Source organism: Rutilus rutilus, assembly GCF_951802725.1.
Source record: "Rutilus rutilus genome assembly, chromosome: 2".
In the NCBI taxonomy this organism is placed as follows: Eukaryota; Metazoa; Chordata; class Actinopteri; order Cypriniformes; family Leuciscidae; genus Rutilus; species Rutilus rutilus.
The window spans coordinates 19381789-19397951 of record NC_140210.1 but is presented as its reverse complement, the minus strand read 5'-3'; the positions used below and the strand labels follow the sequence as shown (position 1 = coordinate 19397951).

Below are 16163 nucleotides of genomic sequence, written 5' to 3'. Positions count from 1 at the left end.
GACCTATTATTAGCCTGACGTCGTCATACTCAATTCTAGTCAGAATGTGAGTCTGATACTTTTCCATAGAGATTTGATTATGGGGCGTGTCTCAACCAAACCAGGAAAAAAAAAAACTCTGCACTCAATTGGATAGACCTACAACCAATCAGAGCAACGGAGTAAATGACGCATGTTCTTCATTCATATTTTCAACCAACAAAATGTCGCGGCTCTCTGTTCCTCTTTTAAAATGAATGCGCTGTCGATATAACAGACGCGATGGCGGAATCTACACATGATGTTTCATAAACAAAGTTCGGGAGGAGCACGTACAAATAATCAATCCAATATAAACTTGTCATCAAACAATACCATGTCTAACGTTACCCTATCTATCAGCATGAGGAAGCATATTCACTCTGTAAACTTACCTAACACTCCTTGACAGTTTTTCAGCATCCCTCCACCACCCCGAATCCTCACTCTTGTCTTGTTCTCTCACAACCAGGAATACGGGGGAGCATGGCTACCGAGCCCACAGCCCTCTCCTCGGACAGCACGTCATATACGCATTTATTCTATCGACTTATTTGTGTGAAATCTTATAAACGCATTTATTCTATCTGACTTATTTGTAAATGTGAACTCGTGAAATCTCAATTCTCCAGCAGCAGTCGTCTTTGTTGTAAACTAATTCAAATCAAGCGCTCTTTGGTGACGTGGACGATTACGTTGCATTGCTCATCTGTCCATCATCGTATAAAGCCCGCCCTGACAATTTGATTGGTCCGAACAATTTTTGTTCGGGCATAATAGCTCCTCAACGGAGCGAGTCCAGACCGAACTTCCCGACCAAAAAATATTGTGGGCGGGGTTCGGGCTGGCACCCAGGCTAACCTATTATGCCCCTTTTTTTCAAGATGTAAAATAAGTATCTGATGTCCCCAGTGTATGTGAAGATTTAGCTCAAAATACCCCACAAATTATTTTTATAGCATGTTAAAATTGACACTTTTTGTGGGTGAGCAAAAACATGCCGTTTTTGTGAGTGTCCTTTTAAATGCAAATGAGCTGGTGTTCACGGCCCCCTTTCAAGAAGAGGGCAGAGCTTCAAGAGCTTATTCTCCGGCATACTGACAACAACAAAACAGGACAATCTCACGCACTGAAAATGTCAGAAGCTGTCAGTAGCAGTGTTCAGCCTTGTATGTTCGAACCGTAGTCAGACAATGATGCCTACAGAGCCAGATAATATATGCTGCATGGAAATAGAACAGGTATAGTTTAATTACAGTTATAACGTGTGTTGTCATCTTGCTTTTTCCACTATTAGTAACAAGCCTGTTGTAGCGGAACCCGTCCAAATGATGGCCAATGGCTGGGAGATCCAGTGAAGAAATCCGTTGAATTCGCCACAGAATTAAAAACATCGCTGCAAGGCCTTAGTGACAAGCATTACGATTCGGCACAGAATTCTCTGTTTGAACAGCGCTAATGTGGAAACCAGGAGAAACATTTTGCCATGAATGAACAAGTTATAGAAGGCCACAAAGCAGCAACATTCACCATGGATTTAATGTATTAACACTAATTGTTATTGTGGCAGATATGTGACCCTGCCTGTGAAAACCCAGCTAAAGTCATTTTTTTGTGATTCAGTGTTTTTTACATAAAATCATCCTACACAATGTAAAGAACATTCTGTGAAAATATAACCTTGATATCTTTAAAATTGACCGAGTAAGGCCATGTCAAAGATTTGCTCAAATTCGGCCTCAGAAAATCATATTTTTGAGAAATTCCAATTTAAAGAAGTTATTTTTTAAAACTGCAACACATTTGATCCATAGTTATCCTGCATATGTGACTTATAACACATTAAAGCTGAGATTCTCCCCTTTTTAGTGATATATGACACATCAGTGGAAAAATTCTTAAAGTTTTGTAAAACAGATCTATTTATTATGATGTACATGTCCAAAAAGCTAAAAGCATAAAAACATTGAAAACGAATGGGGGTACTACAAGAGCTTTATCGTAGCAACAATTACCGTGTCAATTCAGTGGAATGATTTGTATAACTTTATTAGTAAAATGAAATGTCAATAATATATCAATTAAATAACATACCATTTCTCATTCTCTGAAATTATCATTCTCTTACTGGCTCACGGTGTAACATTGAGTAAATCTGGAGTAAAAAATAAATAAACAAATAAAATTTCAAGGGATAGTTCACCCAAAAACTACAATTCTGTCATAATTTACTCACCCTGATGTTGTTCCAAACCTGTATGAGTTTCTTTCTTCTGCTGAGCAAAAAATAAGATATTTTAAAGAATGTTTGTAACCAGACAGTTGACAGCACCCATTGACTTCCATAGGTGCCGCCAACTGTCTGGTTACCAACATTCTTTAAAATATCTTATTTTTTGTTAAACAGAAGCAATAAACTTATACAGGATTGGAATAACATGAGGGTGAGTATGAGTATGAGTAAATCATTTTTGGGTGAACTATCCCTTTAACAGGTCAGTCTCAAACTTTGTACACATTCTAAAATTGTCTAGATGCAAAATAAAATCCTGAGTGACAGCAACTCTCCCTCCTTGAAAAATAAAGAACACTTTTCCCCATTGAAATACTTGCAGTTGCAAGAGAAACTGATTTTCAGTTTCACATCTGGACTTCCAGCATTCGAAGCAAATTCTTCTTGCTGGTGTTCCCTCTTCATGTTCGCCAGACAAATAGTGGGGTTCAATCACCAGAACTGGCTTGTCCTCCTCATCATGTTGGTCACTGCCTGAAAAAGCAAAGATCATTTTTTTTTCAATTCAAAGCAAGATACCAAAAAACATGATTGTGTAACATGCAAGAATGGGAAGTGGGTTTAATTTCACATTTAAAATGGATAATGAAGCATTTTATATGAAAATATCAGAAAATACTTTTTTCAGTTTAGTCAGACTGGATCTGATTAATTGAGGGGAGGGCATAGGAACAAGAAACAGCCTATAGGTGGTAAGCAGACTTCAATTCAGAGTGTAATGAAACAAATAAACATCATGCCATAAACGTAATTAATTTAAACTGACTAAATCCCAATCAACAAATGTAATAAACATTTAAATCCACTATTTTTGCATCACAGATATGTGTTAGCATTACATTGGCTGGACAGTGACAGTATACATTTACATATTTAGTATAAAACAATAATAACAAAAACTTACCGTCAAATTCCTCGTCAGTTTCGTCAAAGAAGTGTACGTCCTGTTCATCATATGATGATATCACAATCATCCTCCAGAAAATAATCCGCAATAAAACCGGTTAAATCATAATTTGGGTTCAATTCCACCGAGATTAATATCAAGCTAGCTGTTTAAGCAAGCAGCTATTTTCCGTTCCTGCTCATACTTCGGTGTCGCCGGCGAAGCCATGGCCATGTCAGATGTCAAAACAACGCATTACGTTACCATCATTCAGCAAATAACACGTAGCAGGCCAAAAATGTCCTTAAAATTAGTTTAATATTATTGGCAGAATACTAAGCTACAAAAAAAATAAGCAGTTCTTAAATAATTGGCTATGACAAGAAAAAAATCACCACAGACATCTAAACGCGGCTGACATCTCTCTCTTTTTTTGCATTGTGTTGACCTGATTACCGGCGCTCGCGGATTGATATTAAAGTCTGTTTTTACTCTTTCTAATAGAAAATACACAGAAAAGAAGTTCCTGAACCGATTGATATACGAATCAGCAGTGTTGTTGCGCGAAATAAACCCAGAGACGACTGAAATCAATGTTTAGGAAGCCCACGTCCGTTTTTTTTAGGCACAAAAGTATAACGTAGTGTCAATAAAATCATTAATTTCAGTATTTATCATGTTATAAATGAAAATGTAAGTATTGCATCTCAAAACCAATGGTATAATCTATCATTTACAGCAATAAACACACATGGACTATTTTTGTCATTTTTATGGCTATGACTACTTTGACGCTCGTTAACTCATAATTCGATTCTGCGACTTTAGCCGGGGTTTCACAGGCGGGGTCACATATAGTCAAATGCTTACAAGTACTACACATCTGGAAGTATTTCCAGTACTTCAAAACTCTAATATTATCTTCAATGTTATTTTTAATGTGATGACCAAAACATTATCTCTTCATCCTTCAAAGATTGTCCCCATTTATAAAACAAAAATTTTCAAGATGTAGGAAAACTCACACTTTTATATATATATATATAAAATGAAAGTACCATTGTAACCATTAAGCGTTTTTTTTTTTTGCTTATTAGCTATTTTCACTCTCTAATATCTATTTTTTCACAACTTTTGCTTTTTAATTAATATTAAGACATTATGAATAATAATAATTAAAGTAAATTTTATATACAACTCAACTTAAAGGCAGGGTAGTAGACCTGCCAACCTGTACGCATTTTGCGTAGCGGATACGCATTTTGACTTCAAAGTACGCTGGTACGATTTGTCACTCTAAACTATGCAAAAACCTGGTGACGCCTCTGTGCACACGCTGTCCTCAAATCAAGCTACAGCAAAAGAAGAAGAGTTAGACCAATCATAGCGCTGGGTTCATTCCCCAAATAGCAAACGGGGATGATTGACAGATGCGTAAGGCCTATCATTAAAAAGAGACTGAAAATCGACACCAATAAAGATTCCCGCTCGATCCCCCTTCCACTCCCGCGGCCGCCGTATGGCTGATTTCATAAGCGAGGACAGTACAGTACTTCTCCTGAAGGTAAACGGCCTGGGGTCGATGTGGAAAGTTGATTGTTGAGTTAACTTAATCTTATGGATTCGATGATCACACATATCGCATGGATTATCTTAAAATACTCCGTTAAGTTATTCATGTCACTCAGAAAAGAGGAAGACACCATTCAGTCATGCAAATAATAAAATGCTCAAGTAATGCTGAACTATAAATCTTGAAATCGCTATGGCTTAACTTTGTGATTATGAAAGTGCTGTGATTTATGGATTAGCCTAATGATAAGCGCGAGTCTGGAGAAACAGGCGTTTATTTATTCATTCATTCTCAGTGTTGAGAAACGTATGTGTTACGTTATTGTGTTAATTATAACTAAAGTACCTAATTATGTTACATTTTTAATTTGTATGAAAACTAGTGCGTTAGTTACTTATGGATTAAAAAGTACCGTTGTATCAGCTGCGCGAGCTCTCTCACAAACACGGACGCGCGCACACAGAGAGAGAAGATCATTGTAAAATGAAAGTTGACTGGCTAAGTTTAAATTTTGTTCTTGCTTGTTTTTTTTTGTCAAAAAGCATTTTGTATTATCCATCCCTGCTTTTAAAATTCGTTAAATGACGGACGTTTTACTGTTAACACAGCCCTCATTATATGTCGAATTCGGAACTTATAGCCTACTTTATATTATTTTTAGAATAAGTGATTCGTTATGCAATAAAACTGCACATTGTAATTTCTGAACGTTAAGTCTATTTATTACCAAGGCAGTATTTACCAATTTGTCAGTAATAGTGAAAATGTGAATAACTGCGTTGCAGGTTGATTTAAGGTGTCCCCCGTTACATTTTCTGCTTGTGCTCCTAAAAAAGTTAGTCTGGAGACCTGCTTATCCATAAACTCTCTCTCCGTTGCATTATCATCAACATACACAGCAAATTACACAACTCTTGTTACAACTAACAGTAAACAATACAGACCTTATGCCTTTTTCAGGGGGTGCTTAATAAACTGGTAAACTTTATTTATATACGTAAAACAACTCAAATGAACTGTAATAAAGTGCGTGCTCTCCCTTTCATTACTGCTGTAATCAGTATCGCTCCGGAGACAATAGAGCTCCGGAGGCTGACGTCATGCAATCTAAACTCCGCCATTTTGGCAGTCAACCAGGAGAGCGCCAGAGCGGCTTTTGCGTTATCGATAGCGGTCGGGTCGAATAATAATTCAAAACAATTACTATTTCAACATGGTGGACAGCTGCTGTGCGCCTGGATTCCAGAACATGTGGAGGAAAGCATTTAAAAGCATTTTAAATGCTTATGAAAAAAATGTGTTTTATGTTCAGTCACAATTGTGACCGGTGGGATAATGTGTAAACTAATATCAGTTTATATATATATATACCAGATACATTATCATGTATTGATATTTTCATGTCTGGGAAAAAATTGGGATTAAAGGATTAAGATTTCATACTGAGTCTACTGTTCTCACAGTGATATTGCTATCCTTGCTACCAACAAACAAGGACAGCTAGCGTCGATAACAACACAGTTGACTTGCCTTTCCAATGACGACAGAGCAGGTTTAAGCTGGTATACTCCAAAATTGAATATTGATAAAGTTTGATTGCGTCCATTTGTACCCTCCAGGCTTTTGTAGGCCTTTAAAGAGTCTCCGGAATAGGACGAGGGAAAGTTAATGAAGTAACGTTAGTTATATAACGTTATATCAGGATACTGCAGTTCAGGAAAGCTAACGTTAAGTTTACTTCCTTTATTAATACACATGAAAAGCACCCCGGGGGCATTATAGGGATCTGTTATGTTTAATCTATTAAGTTTTGCTATGTACAGGTCTATATCTTTTTAATTAAAGTGCGCAGTGAACTCTGTTGCCTTAAAACTCATGCTGCCGTCATCCGTTCACGCTCGTCTCGTACGGCCTCTTTACTGCCAAAATGGCGGTGTAAACAGAATAGGTCACGTGACGTCCGGAGCTCTATAAGCTGAATCACGAACTGTTGGTACTGATCCATTGTTGAGCAACAACTTTTTAGCAAAACCTGTGTTTTGTGTTGTTCCTTTGTATTGACCCTCATTCTCAAAGCAGTCTGGTGTAAAATGATTCACGCAGACAAACAAATTTAGGCAGCCTATAATGGGGGGTGCATTCCCTTCAAAAATAAAACTAATCCACTGTGTCTTCAGCGGCTTTGATGTCGGGAGTACATGAAGACTGTTATGTTCACTATTACATCCAACAACAAAACACCAGTTGCTTACGAGACATTCTTGTCACTACAGCTGCTCGGGCCTGGGGAAAATGTCGAACCGTGTACAACTCGCTCAGGGCGGGGTCTATGCTAACACGGCAGTGTCCATCAGAGGTGGTCTTATTCAAATAGTTCACTATCGATGTAGAAACTGGCTGCAAATTGTAGATGCCAAATTAAACCGTTATTGACCTCAATTGCCCTGTCAAACTCAGATGGTGAAAAAGTTCACTTGTCACATAATAAATCACACTCATTTGACTTATATTATTTTGAGGACAGGAGCTAGGCGTGGGAAATATGACCAAAATGAATTTGAATGAGCAGCCTGCAATAATAAAGCTTAGACATTTCAAAATAAGAGTCCCGATATATTTCAGGCTTGTTTATTAATGTCACGCAGTGTATCCAATTTCCACCCCGGTAATTAATCAGTTACACAAACTATTTCATTAAAATTTAAATTAATTTGAAGTAAACTGTTGTAGCTTATGTCTGGGATCAGAGTTCCCGCGGATCCTTAAAAAGTAATAAATTAGATTTTTAAAATGTAAGACCATAAAAAGTCTTAATCTTATGTTTACTAATGAGAGGTCTTAAATTTCGGAAATGCACGTGAAACAGGAGAAGAAAATGGCTAATGTCAGTTCAATTGTAAGTTCATTCTAGGGCTGGGCGATAATTCGATCTCGATACGGGATCGCGATAATATTCTGAACGATTTCGATAATATGCTTGGGACGTATTATTCGATATCACATGAAAAACTAAGCGCAACAGTATCTGCCGGCTGCCGTATCTGCCGGCAGGGCACGCCCACTTCTCAGCGAGCACCGTGGCTACAGTAAACAGAAGGAGACTGAGAGAGAGGGAAAAAAGTTGTAAAAAGGATAAAAAAAAATTAGCGAAACTGAAGTTGAGGACAGCGAAAATAATGCCGAATGTGAAGGCGACATCACTACATAACTCGAGACCGAAGACATTGTTGAAAAAAAAGGTAACACGACGTCAATTGTGTGGACGCATGGTGTGGATATGGCAGACAACTGACAAGCTGAGCCATATAGCATTAATTATCACAGGCGATCCCGATCCGTGATAATTAATGCGATATGGCTCAGCTTGTCAGTTAACTACGTCTCTGTGTTGTAAATGCTGCTCCATCTGAAAGCAGGTGATGGCGATTTACTACTAATCAAGGAACCGGCTTTACTGACGAGATGTGCCTAACAATGTCATGCGATATATCGCCCAGCCCTTGGTTTACTATGTTTACATATTTGTGCAATTTTGGCTCAGATTTCATTCTACTTATAAAACAATTCTAGAGATCTACCTTAATCTTACAGGTAGTATTTGTGCCAGGGCCATGTTTACTCTTTTTGTAGGCTACTTGAGATGTTCACTGTCCAGCCAAAGCAATTTGATGTGATAGTTGTCACAGCTGTTAGTTTATATACAATGTTTCAATAAGTAAAAGTTTGTATTATTGTATAAAGGGAGATGACTCATGTTTGCAATTACAAATGATGTGCACAACCTTTTATTTTTGTATTTTTCAATACCTCCAAATACGCTGCTCTCTTGACCAATAGAAAGATTCATAAATGTGGGAGTGTAATGTGAATCCTTTGGCTGCATGAAGACCTTAACAAAAATATTTTGTGCTCATTATTGAAAGGCATATTGTTTAATTTTTTATGTTATTAAACTTTATTCTAAAGTTTCAGTGAATATCTTGTTTCTTCAAGCTTCAGGATGTCCCTTACACTGGCAGCATCTGCAAAAACTACATATCGTGATAAGAATCGAGATCGATCAATATGGAAAAACATATCGTGATAAAAAAAAAATCCATATCGCCCAGCCCTAGTTCATTCTTTATGTCCTTAGGGGTGTGCGATATGTATTGTCTATGATGATATTGTAATTATTGTTTTATCGATGTGCGAGGCACTGCGAGCTGACATCGCATTTGTCACTCGTGCTTTCACTGCGTGATGTGTGCAGTTATAGGCATGTCCCCAAATTAGTTTTTGTCTTAATATTTATTTCATATTATGTAGTTATATTACAATATCATATGAGCAAGAGTACCGTTTTCCTGTGCACAATTGCAAGTGTTATATTTATTTTATACAACAGTTAAATGAACAAGAAGTTAAAATTGTGAGTTACATTTTAGACACAATATTCTCAATATTGTTTATTTTTCCTTTATTTCGCCAGCGAAAATTTCTAAATGAAACTGTAGCAGAACTTGCAACAGAGCAATGATATTTTATTTATTTTTTTTTTTTGACTGAATCCGCGTTTTGAACGAACCAGTTTAATTAATAATTCAGTGGCCTATCACTTGCTTCTTTCCTGAATGAATCAGCCGTTTGAACAAATCGGTTGACTGCATGACTCCCTCAACTCATTTATTAAGTGCTGCCACTTACTGGGGGTTTTAGTTTCATATTTAAAATACCCTTTAATTGAAAAGTTAAAATTAGAAATAATTTCATATTTTAATTTAATTTGATTTGAATGTTAGAATTTGACATAAAAGGTGATGCATACATCTAATACGTTAAGAAAAAATGTCCTTATATTGATAAAAATACCCGTGGAAATCAATTTAAGGTGGCAAATATTGCCCCTTAATGAAAATGTTCATTTCTGTCACTGCTGTGAACTGACCACCACATAGAATATGAATATGAATATCTTTGTGAGTCAGCTGTCAGCAACAGGCCTAAACAAGCACAAAAACACATTATAATCAACAAAACTTTGGAAATATCGCGATAATTTTTTTTTGTCAATATTACACACCCCTAATGTACAGTATACTTTTTTTATTTTATTTTTTTATCAGGTCTTAAAAAGCCTATAATTTGACTTTAAAAAATGTGCAGAAACCCTGTGGGATGCCCCATCACAAGAAGACTAAACATTATTTGACGCATATTATTAAATATATAGATTTTATTAGAATCAGTGTTATTATAATTAACAAAAACTAAAAGCATAAACATTTTTCATTACTTGAAATAGATAAATGTTAACTGCCAAAAAACAGAAATAGTTAACCTAGTGTCTGGTTTATATTTGAATAAATTAAATGATTTTGGTTGCAAATTTCTCCTTTTATCCCTTTATTAAGTAAAAACACATTATTTGCATTATTGAAACCGATTTATGGCCGGTCATCTGGTGCATCTCTAGCGGATATATAAAGTTTGACACATCCAGTGTGCCTGCAGGGAGTGGATGCATTAACACATTAACAAATAAAAATAAAATAAAATAAATTGTGATTTAATTTCAGACCTATTGTCAGACTGCAAAAAAACTGGGCTGCAGTCTGTCACTAACCTGAATCAGACCACAGATATGCAGTTTTAGGCTTTGTTCTTATTGGCCGAGGCTTGATTAATGTAGAGCCCAAATTTAGGGCAGCATGTCGTCTTTCTTCCCTTCAGCTTGTTTTTGCTCTTCAGTTCAAGCACAATGAAAAAAGCATTATTTCCAGATCCTTTGTATTGAGCCGTTGCCTCTGTCCGATTCAGTTTACATCTGTATAAATACTCAAATGTAGCAGTATTAGCAAGTGTCTGCAACTTCTAAATTGGGTCTGTTCTGAGCCCTGCCCCTCCTCCATACGCTCTACAGGCGAGGGAAAATGAGGAGGATGATGATGAAGGTGCCACGGTGGACTCTGCAGTAGGTTCAGGCTCGGTGGCCGAGAGCACGTCTCTGAACTTGGAGCCGCGTTCTGAAGCCTCCAGTGCCACTGTGAGTACTCACAAAGACTCCTTATTGATGCCTGAACTGAACATTGATCAGGATGTACCGGGCATGCAAGGTGGAATTTAGAGCTCATGCTTTGAAAGCATAGTTGGCTACTTGGATTGCTGCTTCCTCTGAACAGATGGGAGCTTTGTTTGTTTATTATTTATTTAGCAAATTTTTCCTGTTCTTCTAGTTTGTCATTGAATGTCAGGCAAGTTGGTGTAGTATCTTACAGAATGAACCCATTTTGCTGGGATTTCTTTTGTTGTTGTTGTTTGAATTAATGGCTAATTGTAACATTTATGTAACAGCATGAGTTGTATGTACAGATGACCAAGATAGATAAGTGATTATATGTGTAATTTTAAAATGTGTTTTGTTGAGATATCGCATTTTGCTGGAAGATATTTAATGCCGACTCATTTCCATGAATCTGCTTAATGAAATTTGAAGCGTATGCAACTCAACTGGTTCTGTTTGTTAGATGATGCCCTTCTCCTTTCTTTTTATTCTTCAGTTAGTTGATCCCATTCTCAAATGCTTATTGGCTAGTCATCTGCTGCTGGTTGTAGCTAGACAGTCTAATAACTTGTTCAGGAACATAAGTGTACTTATGGAGTTAATCGGAAGATCAAGCAAAAGGGAGCATAATTACCTGTCCATGACCAACTATTTGGGGTTTCAGTGTTAAGAAAACTGCTGATTCTGTGGATTTATAACTGCTTCATTTGTCTTTAAATTGTGTGATGTGATTGTGCATTACAGACTCAACAGTAGGGATATTTTCTGCTAACCTGGTCTGGCCAGTAGTTCCGACTTTTTCCTGGCACAAGATAATAACAAAATAACTACATTTCTACATGATGGCCAACATAATGAATAGAAGTTCAAATAGACCCACAGTTATTCCTAACAACAATGTATATTAAGTATTAAAATTAAGAGATGACAAAGTATCCTGAATTAGGAACTTTATTTATATGCAAACAATGTGCAACATATTCCATTCCCTCTCTTAGAAGTGATTAGCAACAGCCGAGTTTAACAAATAAAGCATTCCTGTGAAAAAAAACAAAACAAAAAAACAGAACAAGTCTATCAACAGAAAGCAATCAAATGTAAAACACAACCACATAGTCTTCACTGTATAAATGCAATATAGATGAATCCTAGTAAATCTAGAGCATCTGGTAATTTTCTGTCTTTTGTTGTTTGATTAACATTAATGGCACAGACAGCAGCAGGAATATTAGGCTGCTGTCACTTTCTGAATGCACAGATCCAGTATACTGAAACATTTCCCATCTGTTTATGCTCACTTGAGACATAACCGAACTGTGTTTAAGTGAAAACTCACCAAGCCGGGGCGTTTTGGCATATTTCTGTGTGTATTTGACTGTTTAGGTGTGAACCTGAAGCCCTAAAATATACTTTGCTTGTTCGTGTTCCAGTCCATTTCGGAGCGCGCACACATAAAGCCGCATAGGAATCAGTATCTTTTTGACGGCTTGATGCAGTTAGTAAATTACTGATTTACTTCTCCGAAGGACATACACGACAAGGCTTAATGTTAAGCCCTGCCATTACTACACAGCTCTGGGAGATCCATTGAGGAAAGCTTTTGAATTAGCAAAATTAATATTGCAGCGAGATCTAGGGGGAAGCATTCAAAGTTGGCACAGAATTCAGTTATGAACCACAAATATCAATTCAAACAGCTCTGATGTGGAAACCAGGAGAAACAAACATGATTAAACAAGTTATAGAAGGCTTTTTAATTCACAAATCACCAACATTCACCATGGATTTAATGCAGCAACACTAACTGTAACCATGGTATTGTGGCAGAAATAGTCAAATGTTTGTTTTTTTTTGTTTTTTTTTTACATTATTTATCTGAGGGTTCGTACAATATTTGAAATTGAAATTCAAGCATTTTTCAAGGGCTTACAAGTGCTTCTCACTTTTTACAGCAATTCAAAGCTCTAAATAGTATCCGATTTTATTGTTATTTTAAATGATGATTTGTAAAACTGAAAGTTTAAAGATATAGAGAAACTAACTCTGTGGCAAACAGGCACTTTTATTAAACAAATATATATATTTTTTTTTTTTTTAATGAAATTACCACTATAATCAGTAGATGACGGGAGATTTTGGCACTTGTTGACTTAACCATTTCTACACCCTAATATGGAAAAAAGTAGGGAGTCACAAAGTCTCATGAAAACGAAAACTTTACACAGAAAACAAGTAAAGAGCGCTCCTTTTGTAATCACTGAAGCTGTTGGTCAGTTCAGTATGATACTATTGTATAGAACAACAATGGTACATTTAAAAAGAGTAGAATATTTAACTTTTTCTTATAAAAATTTGTTTTTTGCACATAATACTGTTGTTAATAAAAATTGTTTTTATCTGCATATCAATTCAAGCTCAGTGCTTTACTGTTAAATTTGTAAACACTTATTAATTCAAAACACTTGATACATTTTCCCCCAGTGCTACCAAATCAGTACCAAAATGGCACCGGTGGCAGCACTACCAAAATGGCCAAAATGGTGCTACTTCTCTCAAGTGTTAGTCTAAAGCCCTGATAGGGAAAGTGACAGTTGCGTCAGCTGACCTGAAACTTTCACATTGGCCCTTAGCCAGTGCTGATCCTTACTGTTGAGCCCAGACATTAGCTGACTGCAATGTTTCTATGACAACCTGCAACCTCAACATGTTGTTGCTATTGCATAGTTCCACAGATTGATACTAGTCATTTGTTCTAATGATATCTTTGTCTCTCCTTCTTCTCAGGGCCGTGGGGTGTGTGTAGAGCAGAAAGAAGAGCTAGAGAACATGCGGAAGCAGCATGACCTACTAAAAAAGATGCTAGAACAGCAGGAGCAACTCAGAGCACTGCAAGGCCGTCAGGCTGCGCTACTGGCCATGCAGCAAAGTGCTGAACAAGCCATAGCAGTGATGGACGACACTGGTGAGGGTATTATGTTTACTTCATGTTTCTGGAAGTTAGAATCATTTCCATTTTTATTGTATAAAATTGTATATTACAGTTGTTACAGAGACTACTGGAAGTGTGTCTGGCAGGAGCATAACCTCAGAGCTCAATGATGAACTCAACGATCTTATCCAGCGCTTCCATAACCAACTGCATGATTCTCAGGTACACCCACTCCTAACCAGCCACATCTTTAAATGTATTATTTTTTCTATACTTTGTTCAATGGAATATAGTAGGCAAAATACTAAGATTTATATTAAAGCATATTCTGTATATACATATGCACATTTATTTATTTATTTATTTATATACATACATACACATACATACATACAGTACCGGTCAAAGGTTTGGAAGCATTACTATAAAACTTTTTCTTTTTTTAAAGAAGTCTGTTTTGCTCATCAAGCCTGCATTTATTTGATCAAAATATGAATAATTATATTGTTTTTTGAACAAATGCTGTTCTTTTTAACTTTTTATTCATCACTGAATCCTGAAAAAAGTATCACAGGTTCCAAAAAAAAAAAATTAAGCAGCACAACTGTTTCCAACATTGATAATAACTGAGTGTCAAATCAGCATATTAGAATGATTTCTGAAGGATCATGTGACACTGAAGACTGGAGTAATGGCTGATGAAAATTCAGCTTTGCATCACAGAAATAAATTATATTTTAAAGTATAGTAAAATAGAAAACCCTTATTTAAAATTGTAATAATATTTCACAATATTACTGGGTTTTTTTCCCGTAATTTTGATCAAATAAATGCAGGCTTAATGTGCATAAGAGGCTTCTTTCAAAAACATTAAAAATAGTCATTTTTGCAAACTTTAGACCAGTACTGTATATATGTCAAAATTGTGTACGTTGCGGTTTTACATTTTGCCACCTAGAAGTGAAAGCAATTGTTGAATAATTTTCATGTAGATGGTTCCTTCTTTCTGCAGACAAAGGTTCTATTGTCCTAACCAGATAATATAACTGCATCACATGACTTATTATTTGAAAATGTCTGTGACATTTTTTTAAAAGTTGTCACTGTCCCTGAATAAAACAAAATATAACTACTAATTTTTTTTTTTCACTCTTTCAGTCTCAGACGGTCCCTGACAACCGACGACAGGCAGAATGTCTCTCTCTTTCAAGAGAGGTGTGTCGGTCTCGCACCACCCATAATTCACGGGGTCAGTTGCCCTCCTCTGCCCCACTAACTACTGCATCAACCTTCACAAGTGCTAAACTTACCAAACTGCAGGAGCTACAGGACAAAAAGCAGACCATGGACAAGATCCTCCAGGAACTCCACTCCCTTAGAGACCAGACTCTCAACAACAGTTCATGTAAGCCTCCCCCTTGCACAGCAGCACATGCAGTTACTATGACACTTTCCATGTTTAATAAGTCCCTTCCCTTTAGATGATTTCAATTGTACATTTTTGCAAAATAGTTGGTGTTGCAATAGATGCTTCTGATGCATTTGTGTTCAAATTTTCTGTTATTTGCTAAATAAGGTGTTTGTGTTTCTTCAGGTCAGGGTGTCAGTCAACGTGGTGCACGCATGGGCATGTCAGAGCGTCCCTCAATATTGGGTAGAGAGGGAAATGGCCCACGTCCAGTGAGGCAGGACCCCTCCACCTCTTACACACAGATAGTTGATAACAGCCACCCTGCTGACAAACTCAGGTCTGTCTCTTCATCTCATTTGATCTCACTTCAATGATTGTACCAAAGTGATGTTATTTATTTTTTATTTTAGTGGTTCAGTGTATTTGATGCCTGGTTTGTCACTCAATGCAGGAAACTGAAGGAGGTGCACAAGCGTTTGAATGAGCTAAGAGAGCTTGTTCAGTATTATGAACAGACATCAGATATGGCGGTGGACATGGTAAACGAGAATGTAAAGGATGACGATGAGGGAACAGAGGACGGTTCAATTTTTGAGGTCATGTTTGATTCAGAACAGGAGAACCATGAACCGGTCACCAATATCAGGTACTGAATATAGTAATTTAATTATTTAAGTAGTTTATTTTTGTGTTGTAGTGAATCTCAAATCTTGTGGTGTTTCTTCTTTTAATTGATGTCCAGGGTTCAAATAAAAAATAGTGTTTGCAGGAATGAAAGTTTAATGGACAAAACAACAGTATAAGCATTAAAATACACACTGTTTTGAAAGTATTAGGCACAAAACTCGAAAAATATGAATCGCGATACTCTCATGGCTTACCAAAACCACCCCGAATCCTGCTGCCCCGGCCCAGCCCTGGCCCATTGTTGAGGTTGACCTCACTTTACCTTATGTCTCAATACAAATTTTTCTTCCTTGACATTTGATTAAATAGTAATTGAGGGTGTA

General features: G+C 36.7%; 1 protein-coding gene across 4 annotated transcripts in view; it reads left to right on the top strand.

The window, feature by feature from the left end:
• pcm1 (pericentriolar material 1) overlaps window positions 1–16163 on the top strand; it is a 52332-nt gene that overhangs the window by 12346 nt on the left and 23823 nt on the right. For 2 of the 4 annotated variants that reach the window (XM_084392148.1, XM_084392147.1), the window contains exons 6-10: window positions 13598–13775; window positions 13855–13964; window positions 14901–15147; window positions 15337–15490; window positions 15605–15799. In XM_084392148.1, coding sequence (XP_084248274.1) covers window positions 13598–13775; window positions 13855–13964; window positions 14901–15147; window positions 15337–15490; window positions 15605–15799 — 884 coding nt within the window. Of the gene's footprint in view, window positions 1–10672; window positions 10796–13597; window positions 13776–13854; window positions 13965–14900; window positions 15148–15336; window positions 15491–15604; window positions 15800–16163 lie in introns of all 4 variants that reach the window. The other 2 variants (XM_084392146.1, XM_084392145.1) reach the window with 2 other exon arrangements.